The following is a 21,974-nucleotide window of genomic DNA, read 5'->3' on the forward strand; positions in this document are numbered from 1 at the left end:
GTGCTGTGTTATCCATAGCCGCCTTATACAGTTGTGCTCAAAAGTTTACATACCCTCACAGAATTTATGATTTCTTGGCCATTTTTCAGAGAATATGAATAACACAAAACTTTTCCTTTACTTGTGGTTAGTTTTTGGCTGAAGCCATTTATTTACAATCAACTGTGTTTACTCTTTTTAAATCATAATCACAACAGAAACTACCCAAATGACTCTGATCAAAAGTTTACATACCCTGGTGATTTTACGCCTGATAACATGCACACAAGTTGACACAAAAGGGTTTGAATGGCTGTTAAATGTAACCATCCTCACCTGTGATCTGTTTGCTTGTAATTAGTGTGTGTATAAAAAGTCAATGAGTTTCTGGACTCCTGACAGACCCTTGCATCTTTCATCCAGTGCTGCACTGATGTTTGTGTATTCTGAATCATGGGAAAAGCAAAAGAATTGTCAAAGGGTCTGCGGGAAAAGTTGAACTGTATAAAACAGGAAAGGGATATATAAAGGTATCCAAGGAATTGAGAATGCCAATCAGCAGTGTTCAAACTCTAATCAAGAAGTGAAAAATGGGGGTTCTGTGGAAAACAAACCACGGTCAGGTAGACCAACTAAAATTTCAGCCACAACTGCCAGGAAAATTGTTCGGGATGCAAAGAAAAACCCACAAATAACTTCAGGTGAAATACAGGACTCTCTGAAAATGCATGGTGTGGCTGTTTCTAGATAATAATAAGGAGGCACTTGAAGAAAGATGGGCTGCATGCTCGAGTCGCCAGAAGAAAGCCATTACTACGCAAATGCCTCAAAGTATCCCGCTTACAATACGCCAAACAGCACAGAGACAAGCCTGAAACCTTATGGCACAAAGTCATTTAGAGTGATGAGACCAAAATTGAGTTTTTTGGCCACAACCATAAACACTACATTTTGAGAGGAGTCAACAAGGCCTTTAGATGAAGGGTACACCATTACTACTGTGAAACATGGAGGTGGATCGCTGATGTTTTGGGAATGTGTGAGCTACAAAGGCACAGGAAATTTGGTCAAAATTGATGGCAAGAAGAATGTGTTATCAAAATATACTGAAGGAACATTTGCATTCATCAGCCAGGAAGCTGCGCATTTGACGTACTTGGACATTCCAACATGAAAAATGATCCAAAACACAAGGCCAAGTTGACCTGTCATTGGCTACAGCAGAATAAATTGAAGGTTCTGGAGTGGCTATCTCAGTCTCCTGACCTCAATATCATTGAGCCATCTCAAATGTGCAGTTCATGCAAGACAGCCCAAGGATTTACAGGAACTGGAGGCTTTTTGCCAAGAGGAATGGGCAGTTTTACCATCTGAGAAGATCAAGAGCCTCATCCACAAATACCCCAAAAGACTTCAAGCTGTCATTGATGTGAAAGGGGGCAGTATACCATATTAAGAAGTGGGGTATGTAAACTTTTGATCAGGGTCATTTGGGTAGTTTCTGTTGTGATTATGATTTAAAAAGAGTAAACACAGTTGATTGATAATAAATGGCTTCAGCAAAACACTAACCATAAGTGAAAGAAAAGTGTTTGTGTTATCATTCATATGCTCTGAAAAATGGCCAAGAATTCATAAATTCTGCCAGGGTATGTAAACTTATGGACTCAACTGTACTGTTCTTGGGAGAGAGGAATTACTGAGTGAGATTCTCTTCTAATTGCCTTTTTTTTCAGTACCAGCCAGCATCAACATGGGCAACATCTGACGTCATCTCTGTAGTCTCAAAGACCACAGCGGACAGCCTAAATGATCAACTCCCAACAAAAAAAGTGTCTGTGCAATGGTTATTGTCAGGCAGTCAGAACTTCTACCTTCAGATAAAGAAACTATACATTAATTTGCAGTTTCATCCAGTCAGAATAGAGTTTAGAAGATAATTACATAACCATTATTAATTTTATATACAAAGACGGAGTTCTACTTTAACCACCTGTGATATATTATACATAATTAATTGTGCTCCTGGCCAAGTAATAAGGGCTCCTGTAGAGGAGCTTTTGCTGTTTACTTGAGTTTTGTCTGCTCCAAACACCATTTTAAACTACATTGATACTGTCTGAAGGATCCCTTTCACTATATGAACTGTGCCCTTTCCATGCACACGAGCACAGTTGAATGGATGCTTGTGAAAAGACATGTCCACTTGCATCTGATTTTGTTTGAGTGTTTGCTGCCTATAACCTAAGCACCGTAAGAGGAGTTATGCTTTTGTTGCCTTTAGACGAAGTCTAAAGCAGGGTGTACTTGGGCCTCAGCAAGTAGCTCCCTACATGAGCCCTTAGTGAATTTTTAACTGTAAATTCACCATTCTCCCAATATTAGTGCACACTGTAGTCTTAAAAACAGATAAAAAGCCAAATAAATATAAAAAGAAATTTACACGTTATTGGAACGTATAGCCTTTTTAAGATACTTTATTATCCTTTTTTTTTGGACTTAAGTCTGAAATAATATTAGCCCTAGTCAGCTCTTAGTGTTTGTAGTTGGCTTACCATCAGCCATTAATAATTTGGCGCCAAGATTGTGACAAATCTTAAGTTGCTTGAAAAACCTGCTACATTCTAAGCATTACGATAATAAATAACACCAAATGAAGAATGTGTTGCACAGTGATTTATTTTTCCGATTTATTACGTATTTATTTACACACTGATGTAGCATATATATTTTCAAGACATTTCCTTCATGTGGACATGGATCACATTTCTTTTCTGATACTTTATATGGAGAAAATATTTATAAGAAAGAAACTAGCTTTTTTTTTTTTTTTTTTAAATAAATACCTTCCTTGTAATATATAAGATTTAATTTGAAGAGAAATAAAAATCTGGAGTATATGTTAAATGGTCTGCTGCATCTTGTCTACCACCATCAGCACTTTGGATCCTGGAGGTTCATTTTGTCAGTTCTTAATATTTCCCTTTCCCATCCTAGTGTTTATGGATTTAATGCCTGTGTGCTTCAGCCATTGCTCCTGGTTGTTGTTTTTTCTTTACTGGACCTTTTTCTTTACTGGACCTTCTCTGGACATATTACCCTTTTACAATAAACTACATTCTGTCATTGAAACTTATGTCTGGATTGACTGTATATTTTGCACAACAATATTCCAAAGTCACAATTTCAGAATAAGATGCCCCTCTGAGGACTGGTGGTCTTTTCTGGATATGTGTCCTTTCCTGACAATATGGCAGCTTGGAGGCATTTTGTACACTGTTGGTGTACACTGTACCCCCAGCACTGTCAATTCCCATTTTTTCAGAAGGTGTGTTTGAAATTTCAGGCACCCTTTTGGTTTCAAAGCCTCATTTTTTGAGTGGTTTGTTTTAAAGGGATTTGGCTGCTGTATCTTTATTTTTGATATGAAGATTGCGTTTATATTGAAGTCTAACTATTCTCCCATTCATAAATCTGGATGAGAATGGACATGGTAGAACAAAGCTTCCTGCTGAGTGAAGTATATGTGTATTTTTCTTTACCTAAGTACATGAGGTATAAAAAGATTGTCATACATCTGTATAATACAATTTTTATTTCTGACTAAATGAACACATTAATAACACTTCACAAAAAATGGCAGCGGAAGGGGGTGACTTACATAGTTTCTGTATTTTGTAGGATCAAAAGGAAAACATGAAAACAGCATTTAGGTCTTTTGTCTAGCACACAAGCCTACTTGTATTGCCAATGATTTCCTTTAAAGGAGAAGTAAAGCCAAAGCTTGTGTGGCTGTACTTCTGTGGATCACAGGAGTGCAGTTCGTTCTGCACTCCTGTGACCCATTTTCAGCAGACAGCGGACGTCACAGAGCTGGTCCAGGCTCGGGCAAGATCATGACAATGAATTAGGGATCCGCCCACATGCCTTGACCAGCACCCGGCCTCTCAGCGAGCCAGCCAATCCTGCCCCCTCCACAGCCCAGCGCTCCAGTGAGCGAGGGGGGGAGGGCAGAGCAGAGAGCGTTGACTGACAGTCACCAGGTCTCTGCTCAGGGAGCACTGAGAACCGAGCTATCGGCAGTGTTAGATTGCTTGGTCATCAGAGTTAGAACCGGCAGGGGGCAGATGCAGCATCAGACCAATGATGAATCCACCCAGGTAAGTAAGATTCTTCAAAATAAACTAACCCCGTACTTCACTTTTAAATCAGTAAGCTGTTGAGTTCTCTAATTAAACTGCTGCAGTTTTATTCTAAACCAGTCGTCACCTGGAGAAAACTTGTGTGTACTTTGCTATGAGTGACATTGAGTTGTTTGTATGTACTATGCATGGGCGTAAATGCACTGAAAAAAAAATTCTTATTTGAAAGCTCCTGGGTTATGGGATTTAAAAAAAAATTAACATATAATTGCAGCTTTTTGAAATGTTTTGATAATCGGCATATAAAGCAACTGTGACAAGTACAGTTTCTGTTAAGATATGAATTACTTATTCTTATTCTTCATCTGAAGCTGATGAAGATTTTTGTGCTGTCTTGATGGCTCACTGAAACTGTACAGCCATTAATGAGCATGGCAGATGAAGATGTACTTGGCACTGATCTGCCAAATCTGTTGGCTTTGAGATCCACTATACTTCCAGCTGTCTTGAAGCCAAATTGCAACCTTACTGATAGTCTCTTACAGTTATACAGGCTTTTCTCCTGTACTAAAAATTCTTAATTGCATAGAGAATCAAGCCCATTGGACTTTCATGAGAAGGAGGACGCGCCTCCAAAACATGTTGTCATGGCAACTGCTCTGCTAGCTGGGAGGAGTTACTTCACTCACCTGGTTCTCCGTTTACGGGCACGAGTGACATCATGCTGTGCCAGCTGGACCGTGCGCACGTCATAAAGCAAACACAACCTGACACAATGAGCAAGCAGAGTTCGCTCTAACATCCCTCATCCATATCACTCGTTTCTGGGAGCCAACCCATCCATTCAGGCCAGGAGAGGAGACATCCACTTTGCTGTACATGCGACCCTCTGATCCATGTTTGTGAGTGTAACCCTTTTTAACTTGAATCTGCATTTTTGGCATTAAACAATATCACACTAGGGTAGCCTTGCACTCTCTTCTCTTTGTACATTTTAGATCAAGTCCGCCACCCTGTGGATTCTTGAGAGAGCTGCAGCACCTAGAACTAATAGAACTTTCTTTTTTTATACAGACTGTTCTATTATGTGTGTTGCCTATGGGGACAGCTTTGGTCTGGTGTGTTTTTTGTGGGTTTTGGATGTCTAGAAGAGAAACTGAGTACTATAAAAACAACTTTATTATGTACCATTAACCACTTGCCAACCGCCGCATGAACATTTACGTCGGCAGAGTGGCACAGACAAGCAAATGGGCGTACAGGTACGTCCCTTTAAATTTGCCGCCGTGTGGTCGCGCGACCCTGCCACAAGCTCCGTGAGTGTGATCGCGGGTCCCGCGGACTCGATGTCCACGGGGATACCCGCAATCGTCTCACGGAGAGGAAGAACGGGGAAATGCTGATGTAAACAAGCATTTCCCCGTTCTGCCTAGTGACACTGACACTGATCACAGCTCCCTGTGATCGGGAGCGACGATCAGTGTCGTGTCACACGTAGTCCCTCCCCCCCACAGTTAGAATCACTCCCTAGGACACACTTAACCCCTGCAGCACCCCCTAGTGGTTAACCCCTTCACTGCCAGTCACATTTACTCAGTAATCGGTGCATTTTTAATCGCACTGATCGCTGTATAAATGTGAATGGTCCCAAAATAGCGCCAGAAGTGTTGTCCGCCATAATGTCGCAGTCACGATAAAAATCGCCGCCATTACTAATAAAAAAAATTAATAAAAATGCCATTAAACTATCCCCTATTTTGTAGACGCTATAACTTTTGCGCAAACCAATAAATAAACGCTTCTTTTTAACCAAAAATATGTAGAAGAATTCGTATCGGCCTAAACTGAGGAAAAAAAAAAAATTATATTTTTTTGGGGGATATTTATTATAGTAAAAAATATTGCGTTTTTTTTTTTCAAAATTGTCGCTTTTTTTGTTTATAGTGCAAAAAATAAAAACCGCAGAGGTGGTCAAATACCACCAAAAGAAACCTCTATTTGTGGGGAAAAAAAGGACATCAATTTTGTTTGGGAGCCACGTCGCATGACCGAGCAATTGTCAGTTAAAGCGACGCAGTGCGGAATCGCAAAAAACGCTCTGGTCTTTGGGCAGCCAAATGGTTCCGGGCTGAAGTGGTTAAAAATTACTCTCCACATAGGTGTTAACAACATGCGCAGATTCCGATTACAATTCACATGTGGACTCGATGCGTTTCAGGAATCCCTCTTCAGGAGAACATGTGACAGAATCAATACACTGGAACCCACTCCTAATATTTAATAGAGTAATATCAGCCAGTAGGGTAAACTAGAACTCATAGAATGTGTATGTTGCCCATAGAGTGCGAATGAGTAAGCCAAGATGAGGTCACTGCCTCTCAGGTGGAAAATGCAGATACATTCACTAAACAGTCAATGGTCTTGTGCGCATTAGCTTAAAATAAAAGGACCAACTTCCCAATCCGTAACCATCCAGACCCAATGTGAGTAAGACCCCTTTCACACTTCTAAGACTTGTCCCACGATTTTGTACTGCAAAATCGTATGACAAGTCATTCTCCTTGATTCTCAATGACTACCATTCATATTGGCACGACTTTAAGTCGTCCCTGCACTACTTTGGTCCAACTTCCTTGCGAGTTGTACTCCATAGACCTCAATGTTAAACCCTCAAGTAGCATGCAAATCGTACCTGAATAATATAGACACGATTTCAGCACTACTTTGTAAGCACAAGCTGAGAATGGTTAATGCCAAAGTTGTGGCAAAGTCGTACAAAGTAGTACCGCTCCCAAATCGCAGCAAAATCTGGGCCAATAAATCGCGGTAAAATCGCGTGCCTTTGATGTCGTATAAGTGTGAAAGGGGCCTAAGTCGCCATAAAGACATCATGGTAGTCAGAGTAGTCAAGGCACATATATTCCAAAGAGAGGGGCTCTTGATAAGTATCCCTATGTGGAGAGTAATTTTTAATGTTGTGTAATCTATTTTTACTTGTACATAATAAAGTTGTTTTTATGGTACTCAGTTTATCTTCTATATACCCACACAAAGTCCATGACTACATATTCTGTTCATAATTGTACATTATCTGCTAGGATGTGAACATATAGCACAGTCTGGGCTTAGTCTGGGCTTCTCTCCTTCTCTAGATATGGGTTGTATCATAGATCTCTCAATGTGTTTCGTGAATCCTAGTTCACTTCATCAGGAGAAAATGTGGCTGACTGATTGTAAACCATATTGTAGAAAGAGGTAAATATTAAAGGGCAGCTGGTGCATAAATGAGGATCGACATCAGAGCCTGTCCTGAAGCCGATCCCAGAGGAGAGGACCAAGACACAACACACCCAGGCCAAAGGAGCTCCTTTTTGGTTTGGATGGATATGTTGGGGATCACATGTGTCTGGTTTCTCTCATTGGAATACATTTTCCATCTTATTTTATGTTTTGAAGTCTGCCTTTCTCTGCTGGCCTTACTCGTTGGCCTGGATGTGTTGTGTCCCAGCCCTCTCCCCTCTGCTCCTGGGACAGCACCTCATCTATCCAGGGGCTGCCTTTTAATATTTACCTATTTCTAAAATACTGTTTACATTCAGTCAGACACATTTACTCCTGATGAAGTGAACTAGGATTCACGAAACGCTTTGAGGATCTATGATATAACACAGCTACTCTTCTTACATTTATTACTTGGCAGTTGTAATTAGTACCTTTACAGACAAATATGTGAATTACTCCAATTGCGTTTTTATTTTTGCACATTATATGTATCACTTAGAATGTTGTTCTGTTAAAACATTTGCATTTATTAAAAAAAGTATTTCTTTTAAACCATTCTTTATTTGTTTTTGGCATACCTCATGAAAGTTCTATGGGCTTCATTATCTGTGCAATTTGGAATATTTTAGGGATGGGTATATGCCATCCTATGTATGAGCCCGCATATTCTTTGTTCGTACTGAAAATTCTTACTCTGATTTTACAGCACACTTCTCACAGAGTGCATTAAAATCTGCAGCAAACCAGATAGAGCCTGCCTCATTTTCTGGCTGGAGGACATCCAATGTCATCTAGCACTATACTCACCAAGCCTCACTTCCCCATTCCTATTCCTTTCATTAACTGGATTTCAGTTTTTTAACCACTTCAATACCAGGCACTTAGACACCTTCCCGCCCAGGCCAGTTTTCAGCTTTCAGCGCTGTCGCAATTTGAATGACAATTGCGCGGTCATGCTACACTGTACTCAAACAAATTTTTTTATAATTTTGTTCCCACAAATAGAGCTTTCTTTTGGTGGTATTTGATCACCTCTACGGTTTTTAAACAAATAAAAAAAGACCGAAAATTTTGAAAAAAAACAAGTTTTTCTTTGTTTCTGTTAAAATTTTTTGTAAATAAGTACGTTTTCTTCTTCAATGACAGCACTGATATGGCTGCACTGACATGGCGGCACTGAGGTGGCACCGATGAGGTGGCACTGATGGGCACTGATAGGTGGCACTGATGGGCACTGATAGGTGGCACTGGTATGCGACACTGATGGGCACTCATAGGTGGCACCGATGGGCACTCATAGGCGGCACTGATGGGCACTCGTAGGTGGCATTGATTGGTACATATGGGTGGCACTGATGGGTACTTATGGGTGGCACTGATAGGTGGCACAGATGGGCACTGACAGGAGGCACCGATGGGCAATAACAGGTGGCACTAATGACACTGCTTGGTGGCACTGATAAAACTTATTGGTGTCGCGAGTGAGGAAAAGCCGATCAACGGCTCTTCCTATTGACATCGTGATCAGCCGTGATTGGACACGGCTGATCACGTGGTAAAGAGCCTCCGCCGGAGGCTCTTTACCAAGATCGGTGTAGCAGTGTGTCAGACTGATCCACCGATCGCCGCGATGCACGCCCCCGCGGGCACGCAGCGGCATGTTATCCTGCTGGACGTCATATGATGCCCAGTCAGGATAACGGAACCACCGCCCGGCCGTCATCTGCTATGGGCCGGGCGGGAAGTGGTTAAATAGTGGGGGCTCAGCATCACATGTGGGCATTACGTGGAGTGTTCTGAAAGCAAATGTATCCTACCTAGGAACGCCCACTTCTCCAGACTGAGACCCACCCATGAAGACATGTTGATATCTGCATAACTGTTCCCAAGAGCCAACCCACTGCTTGCATCAAGCCTTAGAACTCTTGAAAGGAGTATTGACGCAGGGTGCTGTGATGTTTTCAGGAAGCAATGTACAGCACCCCGCCAGTCCCCCTGGCTGTCATGGTCTGCACACATTGCATAGAATAGCACAAGGACCCAGTGATGACAATAATGGTTCTAACATAAGATATGTAATGAAAATCAGTTTTAGTTAAAAAAAAGTAATTCGTGTGTTAGTGAAGTGGGGAAGAAGGAATAAGGGAAGGCAAAGTATAAAAATTAAAAGTGCATTCCACTGAAAATTGAAAATCATACTTTGAAATGCATGCACATTACCTGCCTGCTTTGTAATTATGTTTTTCATCCAGACATCTCTGTACTTCACCAGTGTATCCTGCTTTCTTTTGCCGGTGTCACTGCTGGTGATGCATCTTTGCTGCCTCTCACACACAGAAACCTAATGTTAGGAAAAATTGCGGTTTTAAGACATTGCTTACATCTACTAATCATTGCAAATTTATGTTGGAAGTTTATATGTGATTGATGTTGCAGGAGCCAGGTAAAAAAAAAAAAAAAAAGGCACAGACACAAGCACAGAATTCAGAATGTATACCTCTATCTCAGCTTTCCTGATTCTCAATAGAGATGTGAGTGTCCATTCTGTATGGGTTACATTAAATTCAAATTAAAGTATTGGTGAAGCCACAATAACTCAGATGTTGGATTCTCCATCACATTATTCTATATAAAGAGGGTGAATCTCCCCAATAGGAGCACAGACATGAATAAAAACCTGACAGAAGTTTTAACCTTCCACTCTCTAACTAAAACACAAAATGCTTTTCTAATTAAGAAAAAAATTGAAAAGCCCCTCCCTTATTTGATTCACTTGTGTTTTCTTGCTTGGATTTCATGTTGTATAATGGCACATCCTCTTTGATTTAAAGTTTGTCTTTAAAGTGGTTGTAAAAAAAATTACAAAACAAATGCATATTGTGCTAGTATGCATTGCATACTAGCACATTATAAAATACTCACCTTAGAGCGAAAGTGTGTATAAGGGCGCTCTGAGTAACAGACCAAGCAGATATCAGTCTGTGTAGAAATAGTAGAGGGTCTTTATGCACTTCCGGCAGCACTTGAAGAGAGAAGCAAACCCTGGAAGAGATAGAATTACACCTTCGGATATCCCTGATACTCCTTGGGACTACCAGAATGCCGGACCACCTGCCATATTACTAATATGATGTGCTCCTACCCATTGATCCTTTTGTAAGTGTTTTTAACCCTTTTGGGAAATATAAAGTTTTACTTCTGGGGGTCCTAGTAGATGATAGGCTCAGCAATAGCATGCAGTGCCAAGCTGCTGAAAACAAAGCAAACAGAATATTGGCATGCATTAAAAAGGGGATTAACTCCAGGGATAAAACGATAATTCTCCCGCTCTACAAGACTCTGGTTCCAGCCGCACCTGGAGTATGCTGCCCAGTTCTGGGCACCAGTCTTCAGAAAGGATGTGCTGGAAATGGCGCGAGTACAAAGAAGGGCAACAAAGCTAATAAAGGGTCTGGAGCAGTGGTCATCAACCCTGTCCTCAGGGCCCACTAACAGGCCAGGTTTTATGTATTACCTTGGGGAGATGCAGACTAGAATTCTGCAATCACTGAGTAGCAAATGATATCACCTGTGATGTATTTCAGTTATCTTGCAAACCTGGCCTGTTAGTGGGCCCTGAGGTCAGGGTCGATGACCACTGGTCTGGAGGATATTAGTTATGAAGAAAGATTGCGAGCACTGAACTTATTCTCTCTGGAGAAGAGACGCTTGAGAGGGGATATGATTTCAATTTACAAATACCATACTGGTGACCCCACAATAGGGATAAACTTTTTTCCTGGAAGGGAGTTTAATAAGACACGTGGCCACTCACTAAAATTATAAGAAAAGAGGTTTAGCCTTAAACTGCATAGAGGGTTCTTTACTGTAAGAGCGGCAGGGATGTGGAATTCACTTCCACGGGTGGTGCTTTCAGCGGGGAGCATCGATAGTTTAAAAAGACTATTAGATAAGCACCTGAACGACCGCAACATACAGGGATATACAATGTAATACTGACCTATAATCACACACATAGGTTGGACTTGTGTCTTTTTTCAACCTCACCTACTATGTAACTTAGAGGCGCCTTTTTTATTTTTCATTTTTATTTTTATTTTCACCTTAGAGCGAAGTCCACTCAGCGGTGCCCGGTCACCATTGAGAGGGCTTACATCTCCCATCCTTTCTTCCGGGATCGCAGGCTCTGGTGCTGTGTGTGGCCAGAGCTGCGATGATGTCACTTCCACACATGCGTGCAGGAGCCCTCAAGTTCCAGCAAGAAGCTCTGAAGTTCTGTTAGAAAGTTTCTTTAATCTAATATCTAAAATACATCTATTAACAAATGAATGAATGGATTAGATCTTTACTGAATAACTGAGTTGTATATATATATTTATATCTATCTTTTAGTTATGAAAAAAGTGAAATTATATAGACTCTTATACTAGTAAAGGTATACATATTGGTATAAGCTTCATAAGCATTCCTATGGAGAACCAAACGTGTTAGTAATTAGGACTCTTAAGTTGGTTTCCCTCACCTTCCCCCATAGGGGAGAATAAAGGTTTCACATTTCTTAAGATGAAAAAGTTTGTGTATATATGAAAATATAAGTTCTTTATATTACAATATTTCTTGAAAAGGATATTAATAAGACCATTGGGTTTTCAATAAATATAATATACATATTAATTTATGTAGTATTTGATGCAAATGTTATATTGTATACGTTTCACACATTGTTCTTGCCCACTCCTCAGAAATGTCAATGCATAGACTGAACACCCCCCATCCTTGTGTGAGAGGTGGGAGGGAAGCTATGTCTTATTAGAATATGTAGTACAATAAGGCTCAGAGGAACTTTAAACCAGCCATTTTAAAGATAAAGTGGGGGTGAGATTTTAGGAGTAAAAGCTAGGAACAGAAACAGTTGGGCAGACTGATTCAGGCAGACATTGAAGGAAGCTGCCACAGCTACACACACACACACACACACACACAGCGACGCACATATGATTTAATCTTTATCTTACATTATTGATGGTATTTTTAAATTTTACATTTTGATATTTGTTCTTGTAATATTTTGCTATTTTATTATTAAATAATTTTTGAGTTTTTACACGAGAACTGAACGGATTTTCTTGGAACTTTCCTCATCAATATAATTTATAGAATAACAGTATTTTATTTATTGTATTTTAACAAGTTGCAGCACGGTTACCTGGACCTTCAGAGCGCATGAGCTGCTGACGTCAACGGCTGCATGCAGGGTGAATATCTCCTATCTCACTCTATGTTCATACCATGTGGGGCGCAGCACTTAACCTGATAGATCCACTTAGTTTCTAAAAGTGATACTTCTCTTATCACATTACTACCTCTCCAATTGCTAGTAAATCTGTCAATCCCGAGAAACACAGTGCCTCTAGGGTCTCGATTATGACACAAGTCATAGTGTTTTGGTGCTTCAGAAACCATTTTTTTATATTGGCCACATGTTCACTTAATCTCACATGCAGCATCCGTGCGGCCAATATACTAGAGTCCACATGGACAACGGACTACATAAACAATGTTCTTGGATGTGCAAGTGATAAAGGGTTTTATGGGGAACTACTCATTGGTGGAACATGACTCAGACTCTGTCCTTCTATGTATATGTGCATTGATTTTGCACATGGGGCACTTCCTACATGAAAAGCCCCCCATATTCTAATAAAATTAAGGTTTTTTAGGGGGGTTCAATAATATTGGGTGCTATTTGCAACCTCAATGGAGGAACCCCTCTAAACACCACTTCGGGTTTCTCAGGAAGATGAGGCCCGAAATACCTATTATTGCGAAGTACACCCCAATGTTTACTCATGATTTGCTTTACAGAAAAATGTTGGTTGGAATAAGTGGTGAAGAGGGCGAACCTAAAAGAGACATCCCGGTCCCTAGTTCTAGGGACCAGCAGGTCATCTCTGGCTCTCTCATCAGCACCTCTTATTGCATCCTCTTAGGCACTGACCTCAACGAAGCAGAATGATGACCGCTGTTGGTGTTGATGAACCCATTCCTGTCAGTTTCTTTGAAAGAGAGGATAGGGAGGAAAACTAAATGAAAAAAGTGTTTAAAAAAAAAATGTGAATATATTAAAATAAATAAAAACATCAAAACCATTTAAAATGATTCCTGTGTCCGAGCACATATGAATACATATATTGTGAATGGTTATATCTGAAAATGAGATTGTCATTTCAAGAGATATAGGAAGCAGCTGAGTGATTCCAGCTAGCTGTCCTATATCATAATAGGGTCAGTCCAGCTGATTCTGTTTTGATATATACTGGTGAGTTAAATTACCTGACAGTTTCCTATACCTCTGTGGGAATCTGTTGGTGAGATCTCTTTCTGTATATCTGCTGTGACCAAAAGAGCCCATTCACACAGGGGCAACTTTGGATCCGACTTCAAGTCGCCCCAAGTTGCCTCAAGTCGCACTACATGAAAAAATCAATGTAAGTGAATGGATCCCTCTTAATGCACACTACTGCAGTCGCTCCGACTTCAGAAAAGGTTCCTGTACTACTTCAATCCGACTAGAAGGCGACTTGTACCCATTGATTTCAATGGAAGTTGCCTCCAAGTCTGATCACTGTTCATACTGAGGAAACTTTAAAGGAAGCAGAAAGGAAACAGAAAGTAATTTACTCCACTAAACAGCCAACCCCCTCCTTCTCACACACAGCTGATAAGCTCTGATTGGCCACTTGTAAAGTTCCCTGTCCTGGAGGCGACTTCAAGTTGTGTTGTAAGTTGCCCCAAGTCGTGCCATGATTCATACTCAAGTCCTGTCCAAGTTGCCTCCCAAAGTCGTGCTGGAAGTCGTGTTGCCCCTGTGTGAATGGGCTCTTAGTTTCTCACTATCAGATATTAAAATTTATGCTATATTATGAAAAATACAGTAGAACAGCAGGGACATATAGCGGTGAGCAGGAACACATTCAAAACTCGTGTGGACAAGAGCAGATCCAGAAACTATTGCAGATTTTGAAGTTGGAGCACCCAAATAAGCAGCCAAGATACCATCTATAACAAGAATATTGCTTTTAAATGGAATGACTATATATAATAATAATTGCAATAGTTAAAAAAAAATCTTGTTCTTGCACCACTGATTTTTATTTATTTTTTTACTTTTGATTTACTTTTTTGCACATTAAAACTAATTTGGAAACAACACTTACTTTTTTATTGTTGTTGCAATTGTAAGTCCGTATGTTAACTGTGCAGTCTGCAGTAAATTCACATTATCGTCTACAAAATTACATCTCACTGTAATATGCAAATGTTTACTATCTTACAACTAACAAGTCATTTATTATCATTGCTGTTGTTCATTCATGAGACACTATCACCATCAAACTATTAATCACTGTTCTGTGTAATGCTAAGTGCTTTCTGAAAGACTTTAAAAGCTTAAATAAGCACTATCTCTGTCTTTTATTTTTATAGCAGACTGCTTTGTTCTGAATTCACATTTATCACATGCTAACGTTCATACTGAAATGTTTAGCTGGTTCCAATACTTTTCATTATTATTAATTATATCCAATCATATCTAGTCTGAGTTTAAAGAAGAGCTTTGGTCTCCTTAAAAACAGAACATATAATCTATGAAGGAGCTGTAAAAATCGTTGAATCGTCTGTGAAAGGTGACATTGAGACATTCCACATTCCCATAATTTAAATAAGTAAATGGTATCATATCACAGCTGTATGGTGGATCTCATCATTGGGAAGCGTTGTAGCTGTGTTGTCTTGGAGATGTGGCTGTCCTGAATTCTCTAAGCTGGTAAGCCTTCAGTTGGACTTTATTTGCACTAAAGTAAAGCCACAAAGTAAAAAATCATGTATATAGTGGGTATAGAAAATAATCACCCCCTTTTTAAATAATTACATTTTGTTGCTTTGCAGCCTGAAATGAAGGCAGACACAGTTTTTTGTTTTATCCAGCTGTATTTACTCAGTTCAAATTAAAACATCCAAGTGAAAGATATAACACCAACATGTCAGAAAAAAATATATATCAGAAACTGAATTACTGATTTGGAAAAAGGACCACCCCCCTCCCAAAAATGACTCAGGTGTAGCTAATCACCTTCTCAATGGCACACAAAGCCATTTTACTTTCAATCAACGGTAGTTATCAGCTGTGATCATTTTGATTAGCTCAGCATGAAAAGAGCTTTCCTGCAGCATTTCAGTCCCTGGTAGTGTAACTGAAGCAAACAATCAACTATGGGTGGTAAGGCACTGTCAAAAGATCTTCGGGATAAAAGTTATGGACAGGCACAAGTGAGGAGATGGATACAAAAAAATGGCGTCACAGTGAAGTATATTATTAAGAAATGGAAGGTATTTGGTACAACACAAACCCTCCTTGGATCAGGACATCGCTCCAAACTGGATAAAGGAGAGAGGCTACCAAGAGGCCTGCAGCAATTCTGAAGCAGTTGCAGGAATTTATGACAAAGAGTGGTCATTGTGTGCATGTGACAACAACATCACAAATTCTCCACAAATGAGGGTTGCAAGAAAAAAAAGCCACTCCTCAAGAAAGGCCACATGCAATCACGACTGAGCTTTGAAGATTCTGAGGCCACATGGAAAAAGGTCTTATGGTCAGATGAGACTAAAATGAATTATTTGGCCTCAACACCAAATGATATGTTTGGCGGAAATCCAATACAGCTCACCATCCGAATAACACCATTCCTACAGTAAAGCATGGAGTTAGTAATATCCTGTTATGGGGGTGTTTCTCTGCAGCAGGGACTGGAGCACTTGTCAGGATAGAAGGAAAAATGAATGGGGCAAAATACCATCAAATTCTTTAGGAACATCTGCCAGAAAGTTGTCAATGGGAAGAAGGTTTACCTTCCAACATGACAATGACCCAAAGCACACAGCAAAAATGACCACACACTGGTTAAAGGAGAAAAGGGTGAATGTCCTTGCATGGCCTAGTCAGAGCCCAGACTTAAACCCCATTGAAAATCTGTGGAATGACTTGAAGACTGCAGTCCACAAATGGTCACCATCACATTTTAACTGAACTGCAAAGAAGAATGGGCAAATATTGCAAAGTCTAGATGTGCAAAGTTAGTAGAGACATATCCCAATAGATTAAAGGCTGTAATTAAAGCAAAAGGTGATTCAACAAAATACTGACACAAGGGGGTGCTCCCTTTTCCAATTCAGTGACCCTGTTTTTTTCTGACATGTTGATGTTATAAGTGGATACAGCTGAATAAAACAGAAACTCTGTCTTCATTTCAGGCTGCAAAGCAACAAAATGTGATTATTTTAAAGGGGGGTGATTCTTTTTTTTTTCCACAAATGCCATTGTGTGCACTAAAAAAATACTATAATTCTGTGAACCCTATGTATTAGAAAAGGTATGGTTCGGTAGGAGTTTTCAGATCCATAGTATGTGCTTTACTCTGCACATGTGTCAACATTGGTCTGGGAGCTAAATGCCTTAACTGAACATGTTTTTTTTACACTGAGTGTACAAAGTACAGGTTCATTTTAAGACCTGCTCAGTTGTGATATGCCTAGAAGGAGTGCTCTTACTCGTATCTGAGTAAAACAGCCTTTAGTGGTCCCTCAGCTATTTAATAAGATGGGTTATGGTTTGTTTTTTAATGATCTTTATAGAGCCTGATAGAGGGTCAGAGCATATGATGACATTATCAGATATGAACTCTGATTCCAGATCATTCTCATAAACCATTTTAATTAAAAAAAAAAAATCAGGTCCTTGATGCTCAGACGAGATGAGTCATGGCTGTGCTGCCTACATGGATGGCATTAAAGTATAAGGCAAAACGTTTTATTTCGTTTTGGATGAAGTGGATAAGGATTAGAACACCTATCAGTTTTTATTGCTGTCTGTGTCCCCATTGGGAGAGTCACTCTCTCTATTTGTCCTGTTTACAGTTATCATTGAAAGTGAAAGTAAAAGAAAATCCCAAAATTTGGGCTGTCCCCAGAAAAATAATAGAGGGAAAATCTCTCATTTGGGACACTAGTTCTGGGGACCTGAGGGCCCCTAAGAAATTCTCTTTATTTGCAGGGATTTCCTCTCACTTCCTATTTGGCTATGGGACAGGAAGTAAAGGGAAAACTCTGCAATGGGATGCAGGTGATGAAAAAAATCTGACAGGGGTTATAACCCTCCCTTACTCTATCCAAAATGAAAAAAAAAACATTTTGCCTATAGATCTACTTTAAGTTTAAAGGATAACCCCACTTTCTAGAAAAAAAATATAGCACATAAAAAAATAATGTAGCATATACAAGTACTACACAAGCCATATTATAAGTTAATGTCAATTTAAAATCTCCTTTCCTTCCCAGAAGTCGCTCTGTAATTTTCTGTAAAATTCAATGCATTATGGCAACCTGATGGCATTCTGTACATTGTTGGTGTACAGAACATCCCCAGAAATGGAATTTCCTGCTTGTGTGATTTTCCCAGAAGTCCGCTCCAGACGAATCAGATTTTAGGCACCCCCTTCAATAGGAATTTCAGTTTTGGTGAGATGCTTTTAAAGGCTAAGTTTGCCTTTTCTTCTTTTTTTTTTTTCTAAATTCCTGCTCCCCTATGTACCAATATAGCATTAATGTACGTCTTTTGCAAAAATAAAACAGCTTTCCATTAATTCTACACAGACTTACCTCACTCTCTTCATGGCTGTTTAAACACACTGCTCGATTACTTATTTCTTACTTCCTGGACAGACTTTAGGTCATAACACAGGAAGGAGCTGACCAGCTGATCTCATTAGCACACACCCGGCATCTACCCTCAGCTGGTCAACTCCTTCCTGTGTTATGACCTAAAGTCTGACTGGGAAGTAAGGCAGAAGTAATCGAGCAGTGTGTTTAACCACTTTAGCCCCGGAAGGATTTACCCGTTTCCTGACCAGGCCATTTTTTGCAATACGGCACTGCGTCGCTTAAACTGACAATTAAGCGGACATGCCACATTGTACACAAACACAATTTATGTCCTTTTTTTCCCCATAAATAGAGCTTTCTTTTGGTGGTATTTGATCACCTCTGCAGTTTTTATTTTTTGCGCTGTAAACAAAAAAAGACCGACAATTTTGAAAAAAAAACTTTTTTTTGCTATAATAAATATAAAAAAAAAGCTTTTAAAAAAATTTCTTCATCAGTGTAGGCCAATACGTATTATTCTACATATTTTGGTAAAAAACTTGCAATAAGCGTATATTGATTGGTTTGCGCAAAAGTTATAGCGTCTACAAAAAAATAGGGGATATATTTATGGCATTTTTATTATTCCTTTTTTTTCTAAGAATTGCGATGATCAGCGATTTTTAGTGAGATTGCGGCAGACAGATCTGACACTTTTAACACTTTTTTGGTAGCGTTGACATTTTATACAACGATCAGTGCTATAAAAATGCACTGATTACTGGGTAAATGTCACTGGCAGGGAAGGGGTTAACACTAGGGGGCAATCAAGGGGTTAAATATGTACCCTGGGAGGTGTTCCTAACTGGGGGGGATGGGACTGACCGGAGGAAGAGAGAGGTCGCTGTTCCTGATCACTAGGAACAGCAGATCTCTCTCTCCTCCCCTGTCAGAATGGTGATCTGTCTGTTTACATTGACAGATCCGTTCTGGCTCTCTGTGGAGCGATCGTGGGTGGCCAACAGACATCGCAGCCGCCAACCACGTTCTCCAGCGTCACGCCATGGGCGCGCGCGCGCGTCTCTCACAGCTCTTTAGGAGGCTGACGTACACCTACGACGATTTGCGCAGCCGTGCCAACCTGCCGTCGTATAAAGTTATTTCTTTTTTTTTTTTACATCATTGTACATGCTGCATGTTTACGGTGCTAGCAATGAAAACAGGTCAGGTTACAAGTGTATATTTTTCTGAAGCACGTGTTTTTATTTTCACAACTGTTTATTTTTGAAGTAATCATCAAAATGGCATGATTTTAGCAAACGGCTGAGTTTTCAGCTGTCCTGGTTATATACAGTGCTGTGTAACAGTATCCCCCCCCCCCCCCCCTCTTATTATTTCATTTATTAAGGGAAAAAAGCTGTTCAAACCAGCCTGGCCCTATGTGAAAAAGGAATTGCCCCCTGCCATGCAGAATCATGAATGAACTGTAATTAACCACATTTTTTTGGAAAGCTGAGTTAAATTTCACTTGCCACACCCAGGCCTGATTACTGCCAGATCTGTTGAATCAAAAAACACTTAAATAGAAGCTGTCTGACAAAGTGAAGCACGCTAAAAGGTCTCAAAAAGCAACACATCATGCCGTGATCTAAAGCAATTCAAGAACAGATGAGAAAAAAGTCGTTGACATGTATCAGTCTGGAAAGGATTACAAAGCCATTTCTAAGGCTTTGGGACACCAGCAAACCACGGTGAGAGCCATTATCCACAAATGGAGAAAACTTGGAACAGTAGTGAACCTTACCAGGAGTGGCCGGGCCAACCAAATTGACTCCAAGAGCACAACGACTCATTCAGGAGGTGATAACAGAACCAAGAACAACATTTAAAGAACTGCAGGCCTCACTTGCCTCAGGTAAAATCAGTGTTCATGATTCAACAATAAGAAAGAGACTGGGCAAAAATGGCATCCATGGGAGAGTTCCAATGCCACAGCCACTGCTGACCAAAAGACCAAAAGAAACACAAAGGCTCATCTCACATTTACCAAAATCTTGATTATCCCCAAGACTTTTAGGCAAATATTCTGTGGACTGATGAAACAAAAATTAAACTTTTTGGAAGGTGTGCGTCCTGTAACATCTGGCATAAAACTAATACAGCATTTCAAAACAAGAACATCATACCAACAGTCAGACATGGTGGTAGCGTGATGGTCTGGGGCTGCTTTGCAGCTTCAGGATCTGAACGACTTACCATAATTGATGGAACCATGAATTCTGAGCTTTACCTACCAGAAAATCTTAAAGGAGAATGTCCGGCCATCAGTTTGTGACCTCAAGCCCAAGTGCACTTGGGTTATGCAGCAGGACAATGATCTGAAACACAACAGTAAGTCCACCTCCAAATAGTTCAAACAAAGCAAAATTTAGGTTTTGGAGTGGCCTAGTCAAAGCCCAAGCTCAAATTCAATTGAGATGCTGTATCATGACCTTACACAGGCCATTCATGCTGGAAAACCCTCCAATGTGGCTGAATTAAAGCAATTCTGCAAAGAAGAGTGGGCCAAAATTGCTCCATAGCAATGTAAAAGACTCATTGCCAGTTATTGCAAATGCTTGATTGCAGTTGTTGCCGCCAAGGGTGGCACAACCAGTTATTAGGTTTAGGGGGCAATTACTTTTTCATATGAAGCCAAGCAGGTTTGAACAGCTTTTTTGCTTTAATAAATGAAACCATCATTTAAAAACTGCATTTTGTATTTACTCCGGTTATCTTTTGTATAATAATAAAATTTGTTAGATGATCTGAGTCATTTAAGTGTGACAAATATGCAAACAAATAAAAAATCAGAAAGAGGGCAAATACTTTTTTCACAGCATTACATACCCTGGCAGAATTTGATTTCTTGGCAATTTTTCAGAGAATTTGAATGATAACAGAAAAACTTTTTTTTCACTCATGGTTAGTGTTTGGCTAAAGTCATTTATTATCAATCAACTGTGTTTACTCTTTTTAAATCATATTGATAATAAAAACTACCCAAATGACCCTGATCAAAAGTTTACATACCCCAGTTCTTAATACCGTTTATTGCCCCCTTTAACATCAATAACAGTTTGAAGTCTTTTGTGGTATTTGTAGGAGGCTACCTCTGTGTGCATTGTCTGACACCTTTAAAATGGACGTTGATCACTTATATCAGTCTATTAAAAAGCCACCCTTATGGTATTAAGGCACTGCTGCTGCAAAGGAATAAAATGTTCTATTATCCACCTTTCACAATGTATTTTATTGATCAGTTATTGCTACAAGTACAGTACTTAGCAACTGTACATCTACAATTCTCTAAGCACCTTTGCCATTGGTAACCATTTACTGCATGCTCCTATGTTCAACACATTATTGTGGTGAGAAGCCTAAAAGGATTGATTAACTTGTAAAAGGATTTCACATTTGTTGTCTATTTATTAGTAGTTTTATTACAGTCTATGAGCTATACCATTGATAGACATTTATTTTCTTTATTTTACAGGAAAAATCCACAGCACAAGCTGGAATACAAGCATACTAAACCACCAGGTAAGCTTTTCCCAACATGTAGTTTAATTAGTTTATCTATTTATTTCCTTACATAAAGCATTACAAAATACCTTTTCTGTTAGTCTATGTCCCAGTTTACAGTTTAATGCCTGTACTGTAATCATGTTCTCTCACGCTAACTACTAGTAACGTTATAAATCCTATGATCTTTTGTGGAGATGTTTGATATCACTTGGCTTTAGAACATTGTGACCTTCATCTGCTCTAAATTGGTATGGTTGAATAGAAGCCTGTGTGAAAAATTGCATGTTGTAGTGTTGCTTTATGTAT

At 39.7% G+C, this 21,974-nt stretch overlaps 1 protein-coding gene across 1 annotated transcript in view; it reads left to right on the forward strand.

The window, feature by feature from the left end:
* The window catches only part of APLF (aprataxin and PNKP like factor), a 369,085-nt gene that overhangs the window by 311,841 nt on the left and 35,270 nt on the right, over positions 1 to 21,974 (forward strand). Inside the window, exon 9 of the mRNA XM_073628226.1 lies at positions 21,637 to 21,683. Within this exon, the coding sequence (XP_073484327.1) occupies positions 21,637 to 21,683 (47 nt within the window). The remainder of the gene's footprint in view (positions 1 to 21,636; positions 21,684 to 21,974) is intronic.

The sequence above is a fragment of the Aquarana catesbeiana genome, linkage group LG04, assembly GCF_042186555.1.
Source record: "Aquarana catesbeiana isolate 2022-GZ linkage group LG04, ASM4218655v1, whole genome shotgun sequence".
Taxonomy (NCBI): Eukaryota; Metazoa; Chordata; class Amphibia; order Anura; family Ranidae; genus Aquarana; species Aquarana catesbeiana.